Raw genomic sequence first — 17,885 nt, forward strand, 5'->3', positions numbered from 1 at the left:
AGAGCCCTTTGGTTGTATTTCAATGCTTTTTTGGTATATGGATATTTTAAAAGAGTCTCATTTGAGGTGAGGATTGTAAGGTGTTATATTTTTAAATACATATAGTTAATTGCTCCTCCTTTTAACTACGTGTATAAATATGTGGGATTTCAAAAACCATTTTAAGAAATGTATAAAGCCTGAAGAAGAGATTTAAGGCATCTCGAAAGCTTGAATCTTTAGTAACGTAATGAAGAACTCCAGCCTAAAAAATAATACCCCAATAAAAGATAAAATAAAACCAACTTTTACTGCGATATTTAGCTTCAATCCAGAGATTTTCCCAGCAGTACTTTCCTTCTGGCATTAGATTTTCTCAGTCTGATAGCCAGCATCATCCAACCACTTCATTTGAACAGGAATGTAGTACTTCATAGACATTTGGGACACCCAAAACCAGTTCAAATAAGGGGTAGGCAATAGCCACTAAGAAATCCAATAGATGTGGAAATCTTACTATAAGAGTATCTGAAGAAATCAGCACCTGAAAGAAGGCTAGATGAAATAGGGCCAAAGCAAATGTGAAAATTGCCACAACTGAAGGAAGGGCACAAAGAATCAATCTGGCGTTTCAGATCAGAATAAGTAATCATTCTTAGGGATGGTACCTGAAATGCTACCTGCTTGCGTGCTCACAAACGCAAGCACCTGATCCTGCAGAGGGTTGTAGGCCAAGTCACTGTAGACAGGCATTGGAACAAAACCAGTGAACGGGAGGCAAATCCATGGAGAATTGCAGAAGCAAGAATAGCAGCTGAAAGATGCTTCCTCTAGGCTGAATGGTGGGAGAAAGAGTGCAGAGGACACACACAGCACTCCACTTAGCACATGACGGCAGCACTCCCTGAGCTTAACTGTTACTCCCATAAAATGGTGGTGGCAGGAATTTTAAAATGGTGCCTAGTGGTATAAACTGTGAGTTAGCTCCCAGAGCTTCAACCTGATTTGCCTTACTCAAAATGTGAGTCCTCAGAGACTAGGTCATACCAGAGGATGTGCTATGGCCCTGGACCTGGAGAGCACTCTGTGGCTAACTAACAGAGTACACAGTCTGGATTGTGGTACAACGCACAACCCAGTGCCCAAGGATCACATTCCAGGCTAGTCCTGCAATCTTCCAGTTCAGCAGGGTCCAGGTACAGCTTTCAAACATGTTGCTGAGGATATGCTGATCTGGATAGCTGGTATGTTAAGGTTATTTTAAGCAGCATTTTCAAAGCCTTGATTAGAGCCACTGAAGAAACAATATAAGCAAAAATATAGGCGCCAAATTCCCATGACACTGGCAAGCACTGAGGCATGATGATTGAAGGGGGGGTAATATGGGACCTGACTAATGACTTGTTTACATTATGTCCGTTCATCTGCGCTTTTCTGCACACCACCACACATGTATAGTCTGTACAGGGCATACACCATATATGTGCAGTGGTGTGCAGAAAAACGCAGCTTAACGCACATGGTATCATGGTGTGATTAAGCCCTTAACAATTTTTATCTGCCAGACTCCCTGTAGGGGGCCATATAACATAATGTCTGTTGCTACATTCCTTTGTCCCTCAATCAACAACAAAAATAAATAAAGAAAAAGTATCTGCGAGTGTGTGTGATAAAGTATAAGAGAAAGAATAAAAAGATAAAATAAGAGAAAGTAAATTTTGTCCTAGAAGGTCCACTGTAATCATTATGTACGATTCTAGCAGTTGACTAGACCCTCTACTCTACAGAGCACTAACATGGTCTGTTACTAAAGTACTTACAAATGTGTTCAGACTTCCTAAACTGAACTCTTCATACTGTACGTAATGTATTTTCAGTTTTTTCCAATATCTTAATCCTCTGCATTTTTTTACAGATGGCTAAACAGATTTAAATGTCAAGTTAGTCTCATTAGGATGCTTTATGGGAACTATCAAATCTACAGTATCTAATAAGTATCACATCAGAATCATCTAAAAGAGTTTCTCTCTGAAAGAGAAACAAACATAACTGAGGCTATACGGCTTCTGTTTGACTCTAACCCATCTAAACCCCATTGTCTGCAAAACAGATAATGGTAATGCAGCTCCCTGAAAATCTTTAACCTGAGATGTGATGATTAGGTACGAACTCAATATATTAACCAAAAATTATTTGTGAAAAAAAGAATAGACTGGTAATCTCCAACCAGTAAGCAACTGATATCTTAAACCACACCAGGCTCTGTAAAGTAACTAAAATGTTTTTTGTGTCCTTATTAAGGTACTTGAAAGGTTGATGAACACACAGTCGTTTGAGATAGACTTTGTACAGCACACTTCAAAACAAGGCACAGAAACACAACATCAAAACCAATGACACAGACAGGACACAACAGGACACCACAGGGAATGAAGAACATACAATGATCTACAGGTGCTTGGCTTGGAAATTAGTTTTTTTAGGAATTCTCAACTGAACAATGCTCTGCATAGTCTTAGAAGGAAACGTGTGCAGAGCATTGCTATTCTTCTTGGAAGATGTCTGATGTCCTCTTGCTAGGGTCTTAGAGGAAGTAACAAGATTAGGTTCTGCACATCATAATTAGCTGGAGAGGACATATGTGTAGCGGCATTTAACAAGGAGAAATTTATCAACAATGTACTAGGTGGAATGTTGCATTACTAATTCAAAAAATCCAAAACATTGCATTCACCTATTTAAACTACTGTAAGTACTAACATGCTTTGGTCCCCTGCTGAATAACTACATTGTAATGATCCTTCTGAACAGGTCCACTCTCTTTATTCTTCCAGGTGGCTCAGAATCAGTGAGTCTCAAACTATTTGCTATTGGTGGATTCCAGATGTCACAACTCATACATAAATATTAGTGGACCCTGAGGGCTGATTTGAGGACCCCTACTCTGAACAAATTCTTGGATGCATTTGTCTATTTGTAACTTTTTTTGGTGAACATTGTTCAATGTTTTGTTATATTGCATTTTCCTAAGTTACAAAATGACATTTACTTTAGTTTGAACAACTCCTTGTTTCAATCTTGAGGTGAGGTGAAGAGCCAGAGTTCTATATCCTGTTCTTCATGTCACTGTGCATAAGTGAAGTGTTTTTTGCATCACTCTGGAAAAACAAGAACTACCGTAAGTCATGCAGAGCTTTGATAGAGCCATGAGAGGCAAACAATATAAAATGTGGATGATTGTACGTTGGTGACTGGTGGTGACTGTGTACAGCAAAAATAAAAAATTAAAAAGTGTCCTAATCTAGGAGACACACAAAAGGAAAAAGACAGCTCTGTTTTAGAGGCTGAACAGAGCAAAGGCAGTTCAATATGGTGGCATCCTAATGATCCACAAAAAAAGAGACAGACCCACAAAGCAGAGACAGGTGGACAGAGAGAAAGAGCTGTGCAATGATCTGTGGGTCAGCCCACACAGTGTCACAAACAAGGGATTCTGAGGACAGTCAAGTTCCCTGAATGCCAGATGTTCTGTGCGTGCCAAGTGACCTGCGACTTTAGATCCAATCTCTTTATTCCCTGTGCCCTAGTCCTTCTGTACTGCAGGGATGGGATCTGGACCTCTATGTAGATGGAGTAGTGCCTGTTAAATGAAGAGAGAGAGAGATACATGTAAGTATATTATAGCATAAACCATTATGGACCAAAGATGGCATGGTTCTTATCTATCTATGGCATGGTTCTTATCTATTCTTATCTAAGTGGCTCTGGAGTTACACAGGGCCATCTTATGAGGGAATATGCTCACTGTTCTAGCAGCTGCAGATGTTAGGTACTAGAAGGATCATAGATTAAATCAAGATTATCTGTTTTTAAAGTTGCTAGTTGCCATTTTATAAAAAAAATATGTCAGGGATGCTGGTTCTCCTGGAAGCAAACCCTAATTCCACACTGAAGGATCAAGATAGTTAGAATTATGGGTGGGACAAAGGTTGTCATCAAGTTGCCACTCATAGCAACATTTCTGTATGCGTGCTCAGTTTTAATGTCCCTATGTTCACTTTAATAGTCTAAGTGGCAGTCTAATAATATCTTCCTAAAAGATTACTGGGAAAGGCTGGGATGGTGGTAGACCCCTAAACAATGTTTGGGACACACTGATATTAGGAAGAAATGTAACTAATTTACAATATGATATAAGAAATGTATGAAATGGCAGTGTCTCCATTCTCACAACCCCCTTTTTTCTAATCTGTCTGTCCCTCCTCCAGTTGTTCATTGGACATGAATGAAAATCACCACAGTATTAATATCCTGCCTTTGCTGTCTCTTATCTGTAATCTAGCAAACACTTGCCCTTTCAGTTGTCAGGTTTTAAAAAATATGTTAGACTATACAGTGTCGTAACAATAGCTATAGTGATCCAGGCGGCCGCTATGGGGCCCGGGCACAGGGGGGCCCAGCCAGGACACCCCCCTGATGCCATGCGGGCCGCCTGGGTCGCTATGGGTTCGAACGCGCCGCTGTTCAGATCACCGTGATCTGTGCAGCGCTGCGTTCTTCTCCATAGCCGCTGCTGAGTCAATGATAGTCAGCAGCGGCGGTGGAGGAGGCTGGACGTGGTGGTGGGGAGGAGGAGGTGGGAGGCGGGGCCAGTATCATAGTAGGCGGGGCCCGTGACGGAAGAGTGCATTGAAAGATTACTATGAGTTAAGCTATAGCTAGCCATTATTATATACAAATTGATTTGGCTATTTAGACCTGGAAAAGGTGCAACTATTTGTTTCATTATGATTACACTGCACCACCCTTCAGTTTGATTCCTCAGATCATCATTGAACTGTGTAAAAGGGAAAAAAACACTTTCTATGCTACTACTACTAGTACTACTACTACTACTACTACTACTACTACTACTACTACTACTACTACTACTGTAAAAGTATAACTACGTCTGCCACATCTCCTGCAGCAATGATTTGTAAAGTAATGGGTCTATTTTAGATCTCTACTATATTATACAAAATAGATAATGAAAGCCAACATTTAATCGAGTTATGCTTTCAAGAAAGAGCCCCTGTCACCACCTGGTGCTCAGTTAACTAAAGGCAGGCAGGCATTCTGTATTAGTAGTCATTTCTGTAACTCTGCGACAGCATGTGCCTCCAATGGTAGATTGCACAGAGAGAGCACAGTGATGACCTAATCAGTGCCTTGTAACTTGCAGAATGGTTAGCGAAAGGGCATAGCCTGGCTATACTGTGTGAACAAAAGATGATTGCATTAGCTGGTATAACAGCTCATATATATATGTATCTCAGCTTTGTACATGGATGTTTACTTGGTGTTTAGCTTTTCATAAGATAATTGGTGTCCCAAAGGAAGCCAACGTATGAACCCTAGGGTGGCTATAAACATAATGATGTTCTGAAGATTTCACTATGGACAGTCCATTTTGTAGAATGATCAGTACATAAATCTGCTTGCTCGTATCGTTGAACCATGCAGATTTATACATTCACAGCCTTTTCCGTTGTGACCTGCCTGTCCTGACCTGTCTCTCTGTGCACGACCCTACCTGGTCTCCATGGAAACTGTGCACTAGTCCAGGTTACCATTTTCCTCTGTGCTGTGCTCTTCCACACAGGGCGAAAGTTCATCCACAGACGTTTGGTTCGTGATTCCTAAAAACGACAAAAATGGAACAAGAATTAATGTATAAATTAAGGAAGAAAGTTACATTAGGTTAACATTTTAAGACACATAAAGCAGGATTCACTAAAACAATAAAAAATAGTGGTTAGCATCTGTTGTTATAGGTTACCAACACTCATTTTCTTTCTCTAGCCCCTCAAAAAATCCTGCAATGTGTATTTTTAGTCCCCTGACATCTCTGTCTACCTGGAAAATATGTAGGATCCACTGAAGTGCTTTTGGAAATGCCTAAATCCCGGCAACACAGAACTTCTGGTGAAGTTGTTTTTTTACTGTGCCATTATTTAAAGTGGAACTACAACCCCCTGTCCCTTACAGCCAAGGAAGGTGCCATCTCAGCCTCTTTTTTTATTGCAGTTGCCATTATGCCCCACATGTGATCAACTATCATGCCAGCCAATTGAGGGCTTTAAAGTTTGGTTGAGAGCTGAAATATGCACATTGATAACCTTGACAGATGACATGCCTTAAAATATGCCTTGCTGATATATAAAACTCCTATGAGGCTATGCTGACATTCAGTGTACTAATTACAGTGGCTTGCAAAAGTATTCACCCTTGGCACAACATGCCTACCACTTGGAAGATCCAAAATATTTTTTATTGTGAAACATTTAAATGTTTCCCCTTAAACCACTTGAGTGTTGCTTTAGCAGTATGCTTAGGGTCATTGCCCTGCTGGAAGATGAACCTCCATCCCAGTCTCAATTCTCTGGCAGACTGAAACATGTTTCTCTCAAGAATTTGCCTGTATTTAGCACCATCCATCATTCCTTCAATTCTGACCAGTTTGCCACTCCCTGCCCATTAAAAATATCCCCACAGAGATGGTGTTCTCGGGGTGATGAGGTCTTGGGTTTGCTCCTTGGTCTTCATGGTGCCGCCTACTTGGTGCTGCCCCTTGCTTAGTGTTTTAGTAGACTGTGGGGCCTTTCAGGTTGATATACAGTATACTGAGATCAACCTGGTTAGCAGGTAACCAGGGACGCTGATCTCTCTGAAAGTGGCCGGAGCCATCCTACTTCAACTACCCCATCTTATTACATCTACCTAATTTCCCTTCCTGTACCCCATGTCACTGAATCTTCCTCATTTTGTTGCATTTATCCCATCTCACTGCATCTACACCACTTCATTGCCTGTACCCCATCTCTCTACATTTGCCCCACTTTGATGCATGTGCCCCACCTCACTGCATCTACCCTACCTCATTGCCCATACCCCTTACTGCATCTGCCCTTTCACAGATGAAATGTATGAAATGAAATGTATCCTCACCACTTGCTGCTCTCTCTTTCCACTTCTGCTTATTTTCCTGGATATACTTGGTCCATGTTGATCGGAAGCTGTTCAGGTCAGCATTAATGTCACCCAGTTCAGACTGTTCATCTAGCGATGGTTGTCTCCACTGAGAGCTATAAAAATAAAAACAAAATGTCTTGGTCAGTCATCTCAAGACCTCTAAAAAGTTGTAGCCTTAAAGGAGAACTATGAGGTGAGTGCTTTTCACTCACCTCATAGTTCTAGCCGACCTGTGACAATGAGACTGTCACAGTCGGCTCACGGTATACTGAGCTTAGGGTAACGAGAGGACGCTAGTTTGTGTCCTCCCGTTACCCTAAGGAGAACTATGGGGAAAAACACTGACCCCATAGTTATCCTTTAATGTTCACATTGTCAAAAAAATATTGTATTTTGATAACTGTGGTTAACACATACAGGATAATGGTGGTACTCAGTATATGATTTCCTTCATGATTTCACATGAATGTCACTTAAATAAAGATATGTTACACTAAAAGAAAGGAATTCATATATGTCATCACATGAATTAAGTCTATATAGTTTTCAGAATACAATATTTGTTTTTGCATAAGTCGTCCTTTTAGTCAGCATTTTAAGTAGTTTAGCTTATGTCACAGCATCCACTCACCTAATCTAAAGAGCAGGGAAACACCAACAGCGAAGATGATAGAAATGCATTCAGTAAATAAATTCAATAATTCTCTCTTATGTACCAGCAGTCACACTCTGTACACATACCACATACACCTATATTCAGTAAAATATCACAAAGTCATAAATAGTTCTGTTGTGTGGCAGGATCCACCTACTGATCCCCGCGGTGGTTGCATGCTGGTCTACGTGCATTTCACGTATTTCACCTGTGCGGCACCCAGCATCCATTAACTCTTTGTTGCCCTGGCTACCTTTGTAGTGGCTCAGATCCCCTGGAATACTTTGAACACCGTGCTCTCAATGTATTCATGGCCTCGGGAGGAATCTCAGCACATCGCCCCTCTATGGCGGAGCCCACCTCGGAGAGCAACCTGTACCTGGCCTGACCAGTATTGCCATGATCTCTCTCCACATACATTCCTTTACATATTACAACAGCAGTCCAGCCAACCACAAGTCCGCTTCCTGGAGAAACACCCATCTTAGAGGTTGAGGGAAGGATCAGTCCACATCAGAGATTTTGGGTTAGGGGGACACACTGGAGTCCCAGCGTGCATTTTTGGTTGCTGGGCCTCCAGTGCGTCCCTGCACCTTATCAGGAGGAGTTGGCTACCTCCAGGTACACCTGCATGTAATTTATCAACTTCATTAATATGCTCACACTTGGAGACTCGGATACATAGAGTTAGGACCACACTTTGCAGAGGTGCCTTGGTGCGGCAGTGTGGCTTCTACATATTTTTGGCCAAAAGTTTGTGCAACTAAAACCTCCGATTTTAACGCATACTGTTGACAGGGCTACTTGTTTGGTTGCAGGCTGGCTGGCAGGTTGAGGCTGGAGAATTTCTGTGTTTTGTACTGTGCCTGGCCTGACCAGTATTGCCATGATCTCTCTCCACATACATTCCTTTACATATTACAACAGCAGTCCAGCCAACCACAAGTCCGCTTCCTGGAGAAACACCCATCTTAGATGTTGAGGGAAGGATCAGTCCACATCAGAGAGCCTTTTGTAGCTTTTACTTAAACATCTTCTTATGTACAATATAATACAGGCTTCAGTCATCCCTTTCACGGATAAAAGTACATTACTTGTTTAAGCACACAGGAATAGTTACCAACAGATAGCAGAGAAGAGATCAGTTGAGGTGTAGCCCAGAGCCAGTGGAGAGGTATTGCTCAGAGTTCTGCATCCTACTGGGATGCGAGTAGTCCCATAAGATAGTGCTGCTCCTGCCCTCCTTTGCTTCCCCCCTAGGGAAAGCGGACAGATATCCACAGCGACTACATGGTGGCAGGCCTGGTCCTGTGCCTTCCCATTGACCAGCCTTCTGTAAATCTCTCTGTCTTGTCCACCTGGGAACCCCTGTGCCAACTGCACAGGATCCTTGTGAGTGCCTGCCCCGCCCAAAACGAAATATATAGCTAATGACTGTCACGGCTTTTCCGGATTTTGTGGTGGACACTTTATTATTGCACTTTATTATATATGATCTTTTTCTCATTTATAAGATTGTTTATGAATTCAAGAAGAAAATGTTATAAGTTACTGTTCACATTTTACCAGTGTTATTTTTTATAGTTACATGTTTAATATTTCATAAAGAGATAGCACGGCACATTGTTCATTAGTTTGTGTCTAGACACTGTCACATGCATGGAAGTATTTTGCTGCTTCTAATTGAAAATGATATGCTAAAAGTACTCATAAGCTTTTTTACAATAAACTTGCTAACTTATCCTATGTTAGACAGAATTACTTTACATTTTAAATATAGGCCCACTGTAAAGGGCAAGATCAGTCAGATTAACAAGAATAGTTGTTCTTATAAAGATAACCCTTTTATCTTTGCAAAATGATTTCCTGCAGTAAATTTCTCATGGGAACTACACTCGGAACCATTCCTGGCCCCCTGCACCGCTGTCTTTTTATGACAGATGTTCTCTTCAAAGGTTCTTTCTTTTTTCACAAGCATGAATCTAGTTTAAGTTAAATTACATTTTTAGAAGAAGAGGGATATGAACAAACCTGGACTGGTTGACAGGAGCAGCTGGTTTAGTTTTGCTGCCCTCTTCTACTAATGGAAGAACAATCTTTTCAGCCACATCAGTCAGCACTGAAAATGTTGGGTCGACAATGAACTCAATGAAGCCTGCAAAGAAGCAGATGACATATTATAGATGAACAGTAATGCCAGGAATCATAAGATAACCTTTGTTGACCTTATCAGCATTCAAGGACATTTGATTCTTATCTTCTGCTTTCAGGTTAACATTTTCAGTAGGGCTGCAACTAATGATTATTTTTTTTAATCGATTAGTTGGCCGATTATTTTTTTGATTAATCAATCAGATTTTTAAAAATGACATATCTACCATCCTTAATTTAAAATGAAATACAAAATGCAGTGTTACAAACATAAAGTTCACTTCAGAATAAAACTAAATGCATACTGTTTTGCAATTTTTGCAATCACAATGCACTGGAACGCATAGCATTGCGGTACCATGGGTTCTGGTGCGGGCAATCACACTGTGGGTGGGAGGCGCATTTGGGGTGTCATTGTCATTACTTTTTTCCCCACCTTTTATACATTTAAAAAAAAATAATTGTATTGTAAGCACATGACGCTTGAAAAGCTTTAGCCAGGGAATGACAGCTGCCAGTGGCAAGATTCCGCAGGCGGCAGCTGAATGGAAATACAGCAGGTAGAGGGCTGGTGCAATAGCCAGCCTGCTATTGGCCATTTCAAATTGCAATTGCCAATGGCAGGCTGGCTATTGCATCTGCCCACTGCTTGCTGTGCCCTCCTCCCAGCATGGAGAGGAGGAGAAAGCTAGGGGATCCACCCAACAAATCGATGATGAGAATAGTTGACAACTATTCTCATTATCGATTATCGGTTAATCGATTAGTTGCTTGCAGCCCTAATTTTTAGCATACTATGTGATAAAGGAAGATGCAACGTACCTATTTGAGACTGAGCTACCAATGTAGACTTGCGGTCACAAAGTGGAGAGAATGGCAACCCCAGTTCAGCCTCTTTGTCACCCTGGAGGAGGTAGAAATAGAATTAAATGGAAGACTACTACAGTAAATTAGCTTCTGCACCAAGGAAAAGAAAGAAAGATACATCAATAAAAAAGTATTTCACATACAGCAAGCAATTAAGAAGCACTGTTGTAGGGAGAATTATACACCCCCTATTTGTCAGTAAAAACTGGTAAATGACTTGCCTACTGGCATCTTAAAGTGAACCTGATGGTAGTAATTCAATATTATTGTGGCATTATCAGTTACCAGTACATACCACCTAGACCTGTAACACTTGGAAATGTTGACTTTAGCCATGATTTGCTGGTCAGTCACATTCACTGCATCCCATATATTGAAGCATGCATTTCTTTTTTGGTCCCTGATGTATATGCATTACATGAATCTGCTCTGCATGACAAAGCTAAAGTAGATATTTTCATATTGCAGGTTGTAATTACAAAAAGCACACACAAACGTACAGACATCTTGCTTTCTATTAGCAAGCCATGTCAGCTTGATATCAATTTAATGCTGGCAGGTCCATAGTCTCTTAGGTACTTTAGTCACAAACTTTCACTGCCATAGTTCCAAGGTCTCCCAAGCCTGCATCCACTCCAAAGTGAAAAGTCAGTTTTAGGTCTCATATGAAATGCATGTTTTTTGACTTTCATGTTGACCACCTTGATTTAAAGCTGTTTACCCATCATGTGATTTGTATTTTGGTGCTTTCATTTCTGAGATTTACACAACAAAGCCAATCTAGAAACCTGATCTCTCTACTGCAACTATGTCTTGTCTCTGCCCCCAGCCTGTGATTGGACAGTGAAGGAGAAGCAGCTGACTAATGAGTTAATTTTTCAGTCACTCTGCTCTATCCTCCTGCAGCACAACTGATTACCTCTTTATACTGCTTATTTCTCTGCAAATCTAAGCTCCACTATACAGGAGATTGCAACGGGCTGCTACAGAATTCAAATTTCGGTAGTAACACTGGTTTCTTTTATTCTTTAATGAACACATACCAGCATTTAAAAAAAAAGAAGAAGCCAGTAATGGTAAATCCCATGTTTGTATCATGACAGAGGAAATAAGGCACTTCAATTGGCTATATACAAGCTCTTGTGTCTATGTTCTTTAACCGTGGAACGACGATGGCATAACATGTTGTTTTTCACATCTGCTACACCGTCAGATTTATATTTTTAATTTAAATGTAAAATGCTTGAACAGTAGTTTAGTAACCATACTCCCAGAGAGACTTGCAATGCGGTCTGTTATTAGACTCATAAAGTCAATTGGTGCGTTATTGTTGGAGTTATTCTAGATGATGGAATGCTGTGAAAATAATAATTGAAAGAGATGAGTATCTAAACAGCAAAATTGAATTGCTGTATTAAAGAACTTTCTACTTATGACAATGTTACCTTTTAATAATAAAACAGAGACAACTGAAAATTTCCTTTCCGCAAAGAACATAGGATCCAATTCATACAATGCCCAAAGGATTCATCATTCGTAATTACAAAATATTAACAAAGTGTACCTATTAATAATATTTACAAAGTCCTACAAGCTAGAACAGTGTATACACAGCTGCTAATGTTCTTACTTATTCCACCATATCGCTAAGCACACACATTTCTCTATCCACTAAGCTGTAGCCTGGCCGAATACGAGCAAACCACTTCCACTCTGCATTATTCAGTCTCTTCCATGATACAAGCATTGGGACTGGAGAGTGTAGCTAACAAAGATTTGATTGGAAATGTGTCCAGTAAGTTATTAATAGACATGTGCGATTCGGTTCATTCCGAATCGAAATTCGGACGAATTTTCAGAAATTCGGACATTCGGATGTATCCGAATTTCCGAATTACAGATATAACGAATGCAAACGAATCCGAATTTCCGTTTCCGAAATTCGGTAGCGGTAGTTCGTTCGAAAGTTCGTTTCGGTTTCGTTTCTTATTCGTTTCGTTCGTTGGAGCAAAGTGACATTAGAGGAGAAAAACATTTTTCCCATTCTACTTATGACAATGTTACCTTTTAATAATAAAACAGAGACAACTGAAAATTTCCTTTCCGCAAAGAACATAGGATCCAATTCATACAATGCCCAAAGGATTCATCATTCGTAATTACAAAATATTAACAAAGTGTACCTATTAATAATATTTACAAAGTCCTACAAGCTAGAACAGTGTATACACAGCTGCTAATGTTCTTACTTATTCCACCATATCGCTAAGCACACACATTTCTCTATCCACTAAGCTGTAGCCTGGCCGAATACGAGCAAACCACTTCCACTCTGCATTATTCAGTCTCTTCCATGATACAAGCATTGGGACTGGAGAGTGTAGCTAACAAAGATTTGATTGGAAATGTGTCCAGTAAGTTATTAATAGACATGTGCGATTCGGTTCATTCCGAATCGAAATTCGGACGAATTTTCAGAAATTCGGACATTCGGATGTATCCGAATTTCCGAATTACAGATATAACGAATGCAAACGAATCCGAATTTCCGTTTCCGAAATTCGGTAGCGGTAGTTCGTTCGAAAGTTCGTTTCGGTTTCGTTTCTTATTCGTTTCGTTCGTTGGAGCAAAGTGACATTAGAGGAGAAAAACATTTTTCCCCCTCAAATGTCACTTTGCTGCAAACGAACGAATGAATGAAAGAAACGAATAAGAAACGAAAACGAAACGAACGTTCGAACGAACTACCGCTACCGAATTTCGTCCGAATTGACTTTCACACCCGAATCCCGAAAAACGAAATAACACAAATCCGAATTTAAAACGAAACTAAACAAATGTTTTGGCAGTGCACATGTCTAGTTATTAATAGCCATTTTCCCAAGTGTCATTTGACAAGATTTGCCCTCCAGTTTCTGTCTACATTTGCTTGATGTATGATGTGGCGGCTAATGGGCGAATGTTGCCAAATCGAATGTTAGCCAAATGAAGTAGTGTAGAGGTTTTTTTATGCTTTCTGGTGAGAATGTTGGATGAATTGCTCATTGAATCTTCAATAAACATATCTCTCTGATACCACAAATGGGAAATAATAATAATCCTATTTATGTACACATTACACAAAAACTGACTTTCTGAAAACCCCTCTAATTGGATTCCAATTGGATTGGATTGTGATTGTAATGTCTTCTGTATATTGTAAAGCGCTGCGCAAACTGTTGGCGCAATATAAATCCAGTATAGTAATAATAATTAGTGAGGCACTGATACCAAGTACCGTACTGGGTACAAGTACAAGTACAGATACTTTTTGAGCTCCAAGACTAGACTACAGACAAATTCAAAAGTTAATAGGCAGCTGTCATTAGTAAGGAGCACACGGAGCTCCTGGGATTTGTACAGCTCTGTTTTAATGTATGAGGTTGTTTTTATAAATATAAATAAAGGGATGCACCAATACAATTTTTGCAAGTGCAAGTACTGATACTTGTCCATGTACTTACAAGTACAAGTACTGATACATTTTTCTTTATTGTCATGTGACAGTTTTTTAAAAACAATATCGACTAATGATTTCAGGACAGTGGTGGAGCGCCAGAGCCTGGTCCAAGCTGCAACCCTGGTAGTTCTCATGAAAACGCCAAGTATCGGCACTGGTATCTGAAAAGTATCGGTGCATCCCTAATAATAATAATAATTCCATGGTATGCATGATTCATGTTTGCTAGAAAAGCTCTATCTTTGCTTTCTGTTTGGTTATTATGCATGTAATAGTGCTGTTCGTAAATAAAATAACAGCTTAAATATAAATATTATGCTGCTTGTGTTATAATTTTTTTGTTTTTTAAGCTTTTCATTTCAATAGCATCATTCAGGTTTGATAATGCCACTGCATATTCCACATTGCTTGCACAAGCGAGCATTAGTGATCTATGTATTTCGCAATGGTTCTCCAGTCACATGAAAAAAACAATAAACCTAGGTTTCTGCAAATGATATATATCAATGAAATAAAGATTAATTATGCAGAGGTAGAATAATAAACCATAATGGTGTTAGCTACCTGTCTAAAGAACTCCTCCATTAGAGCTTTGGTCCACCGTGCATGCACTTTCCACTGCTTTGTAGGGTGGCTAATGTCAGCTGCATGGAGTAGTAGAGATAATGCCTTTGATTTGTCAGTGCTGCAAGTAGAACCCAGACAGACATGGTAAGCAGATCAAGACATGTATTAAACAAAAGCCATGTAATTGCTGCAGTTACTGCATGACGTATTCACTCTAACCACAAAGAAAGGTGGGCCACCATTGAACAATATTTAAGAAACCAAGATGAAAAACTATTTTTATCCCAACCCTCTAGGATCTGGGAATAAAAAGTTCTCAGGAAAACTCCTTTATTAGCATGATCTTGAAATATTAGTGTAAACAAAATATGTTTGAAAACGGAATTCCAGCCATTTTTGTTTTATTAGTGTCGGGAAGAGTTTAAAGTTCTGTCAGTTTTTAGTCTTCCCACCATGGGAAGTGAAATTTAAACTTCCAAGCAGGGACACAAAAAGCGATACAACCTTGACAGAGGCTCTAAACCTTTACCACACTATCCAGAATAGTTCACTCTGCCTCCCTACAATGATAAGTTCAATTTCCATATAAAACGTACTGATAACATTTTTTTTATTGGCTCACTGATATCTTAAAGCAGACTTGTTTCAAACTACTCATTATAGAAGCGAAGTATGTTACTATGGATATTTTATACTGCATTTAGACTCTATTCATCAGCAATTCATTTGGGGACACTGGTCATCATACCTCCCAACTGTCCCACATTTGGAACTAAATTCCTCCGTCCCTCTTTCCTCTCAAGCTGTCCTTCTTTTTGGTTTGATGTAAAAATTTCTTTGAAAATATTCTTTTTAACTACCAAAAGTGTTATTCTGCACCGAAACCTATATCTTATCACCTAATTATCCTGTTCACTATTTTGAAAAGCCAGTGTGAAGGAAAAGTATGGTGAAAAAAAACAACTATTCTGAGTTTAACAAATAATTTTTGGTATAGAAATGCTTAATGATCCAGATAACTGGGATCATGACAGGGGCGTGCCAATTGCCAGTTGGGAGTTATGATTTTAGTGTGTTACCCCAGATTGAAAGTCTACAGCAGTGAACACCAATATTGTCAGAATGAATCAAAAAGTTGTAAAAACAGTTTACTACAGAATTTGTGGCTGCAAAGGGGCCATTCTGGCGGTAGCTGCAGGTTGTTTGTTTTGTGACCTGCAAATAACATCTTCTTCAACAGTGTTAGCTGAGAATGACTGCCAGCCAGAGCTCCACTTAAAGCAGCACTATTGTGATTTTGCATTATGGATTTTACAACATAGCAACTGTCTTTCTGAGCTAGTAGGAAGACTATTCTCTTCTAACACATTTCTGTTTTATAAAATGAAGAATGTATATGTGTACTCACGTCTCCAGTGTCTGTAGGGAGCTTTTCATGGTTTTCACTTGCTGGAAGTGACAAGACATGTCTGTGGCCAGGACCATCTCAATAACGAGAGACCTTAACTCCCTGAAAATGCAGAATGAGAAAACAGGAATGCTGGACAAAAGAACTTCTCATATGTAACTCAAGCAATGTATGCAACACAGTGCAAGACGAATGTTTGTTAATCTGTAACGTGTTATTGTTCAGCTCTCAGCACTTTACAGGAGATATAGGCACCCAAGCAAATCCATTGAGCTGTGTGGCCATACGAACAGATCACAGAGGCCCTTACACATGACATTGTTGAGCCTTTTGGCCTGGATTCTTACCGGAAGGCTGTTCCAACACATTATTGACATGATATGTGACATTGTGTCTTTCTGTGAAGGCAAATATTCATGAATCCACTAACTATTGATGTTCCTGCCCTTTGCCTAATCTAAAGCCTCTTTGCTTGTGCCTACCAGACACATGACGTGTAAGAAGCGAGTTTTGCTCCAGCTCAGCAGGAAGTTTCCCTGTAAAGTTTCCCTAGCTACTACATGTACTTCATGTTGCATTCATGTGTTTTTATTTGCTGAATACAGTTACAATCACCAGGCCGATGTAATCATACTTTAATGCTTTTCTTTTTGCTGTAGCTCAAGATGCGCAAGTAGCCTGGGATCTGTTGATAATAAAAAAATCAATGCGAAAACCAGCAGACATCTGTTTATTCCCCTCCAGAACAGGCCTGATTATCAATTCATTAATACCGGTGGTAATAAAATGCTTTCACTGTCCATAAGCTCCTAATTATGTTAATAATGTTTTCTACTGTTAAGAGCGAACAAGCCTTAAATTCTGAACATGTCCATTTTTTTTAATTATCCCTTCACGCTTTGCTACTATTGGGAACAAAATAATATTAATTAGAAAGAACAACAAACTTACGTGAACTCATCCTTGGTAAGATTCACAAATATGTTCATTTCATCATCTTGCATGATTCGATACACTGCGCTGACATGGTGGTTTTCCAGTACTGATCGATCATTGTACAAGATAGCACAGTCTGACCTGTGAAGACAAATGGAAATAATGGCACACATTGTCTGGCAATTTAATATTCTGAGCAGAATATACTGAGCTGGATGCAGACACAGGGTCGTTTTTAAAGTACACAAAACTTGATGCTGAATTCCAGGGAAACTACATAGACAAATAACATCAGCATAGTTTGACTACAGTGACCTGTGGGCATGGCAGTCTATTAGGCCTGGTCAGAAACACCCTCTCCGTTTCTCAGCATGCAGAAGGCTTCAGTTGGACTTCAAATATTAAAAGAAAGAAAGCAGACCACACCACCAAGTGCATTAAATGTGGATTTATGCACATTAAGTACATGGGGGATGCACTCACAAGAATAGCAGAGAGAAGAGTGCTTTCAAGTAACACTATTACATCCTTGTCTTTCAGCAGACACCTTGGGGCGATGACACCTCTAACACCAATCTTCTAGGGATCGTATGGACACAACTATTATACAAGGAGACAAAACCAGAACGACCCAGATCTACCTGTGCAAAGATCAGCACACCCATTTTGGCAGTATTCTGAGACTTTCTTTTGCCTTTTCTTTGGCATTTTCATGTGACTATTTGGATCATTGATCCCACCTACTAGTGCACTGACGGGCCTTTTGTTGTTTTTATGTTCAAATAATACACACGGGTTATAGGCAGTGC

At 39.8% G+C, this 17,885-nt stretch overlaps 1 protein-coding gene across 3 annotated transcripts in view; it reads right to left on the reverse strand.

Annotated features, from left to right (window-relative positions):
- Positions 1–2,960: 2,960 nt before the first annotated feature.
- The window catches only part of PDE1B (phosphodiesterase 1B), a 258,702-nt gene continuing 243,777 nt past the window's right edge, over positions 2,961–17,885 (reverse strand). For 2 of the 3 annotated variants that reach the window (XM_018568960.1, XM_018568974.1), the window contains exons 9-16: positions 17,092–17,217; positions 16,141–16,242; positions 14,730–14,850; positions 10,622–10,703; positions 9,680–9,803; positions 6,970–7,106; positions 5,592–5,660; positions 2,961–3,619 (exon numbers count right to left, since the gene is read on the reverse strand). In XM_018568960.1, coding sequence (XP_018424462.1) covers positions 3,600–3,619; positions 5,592–5,660; positions 6,970–7,106; positions 9,680–9,803; positions 10,622–10,703; positions 14,730–14,850; positions 16,141–16,242; positions 17,092–17,217 — 781 coding nt within the window. In that variant the 3' untranslated portion in view covers positions 2,961–3,599. Of the gene's footprint in view, positions 3,620–5,554; positions 5,661–6,969; positions 7,107–9,679; positions 9,804–10,621; positions 10,704–14,729; positions 14,851–16,140; positions 16,243–17,091; positions 17,218–17,885 lie in introns of all 3 variants that reach the window. The other variant, XM_018568967.1, reaches the window with a different exon arrangement.

This window comes from Nanorana parkeri, unplaced genomic scaffold (genome assembly GCF_000935625.1).
Source record: "Nanorana parkeri isolate BGI_ZX_2015 unplaced genomic scaffold, ASM93562v1 scaffold33, whole genome shotgun sequence".
NCBI classification, from domain to species: Eukaryota; Metazoa; Chordata; class Amphibia; order Anura; family Dicroglossidae; genus Nanorana; species Nanorana parkeri.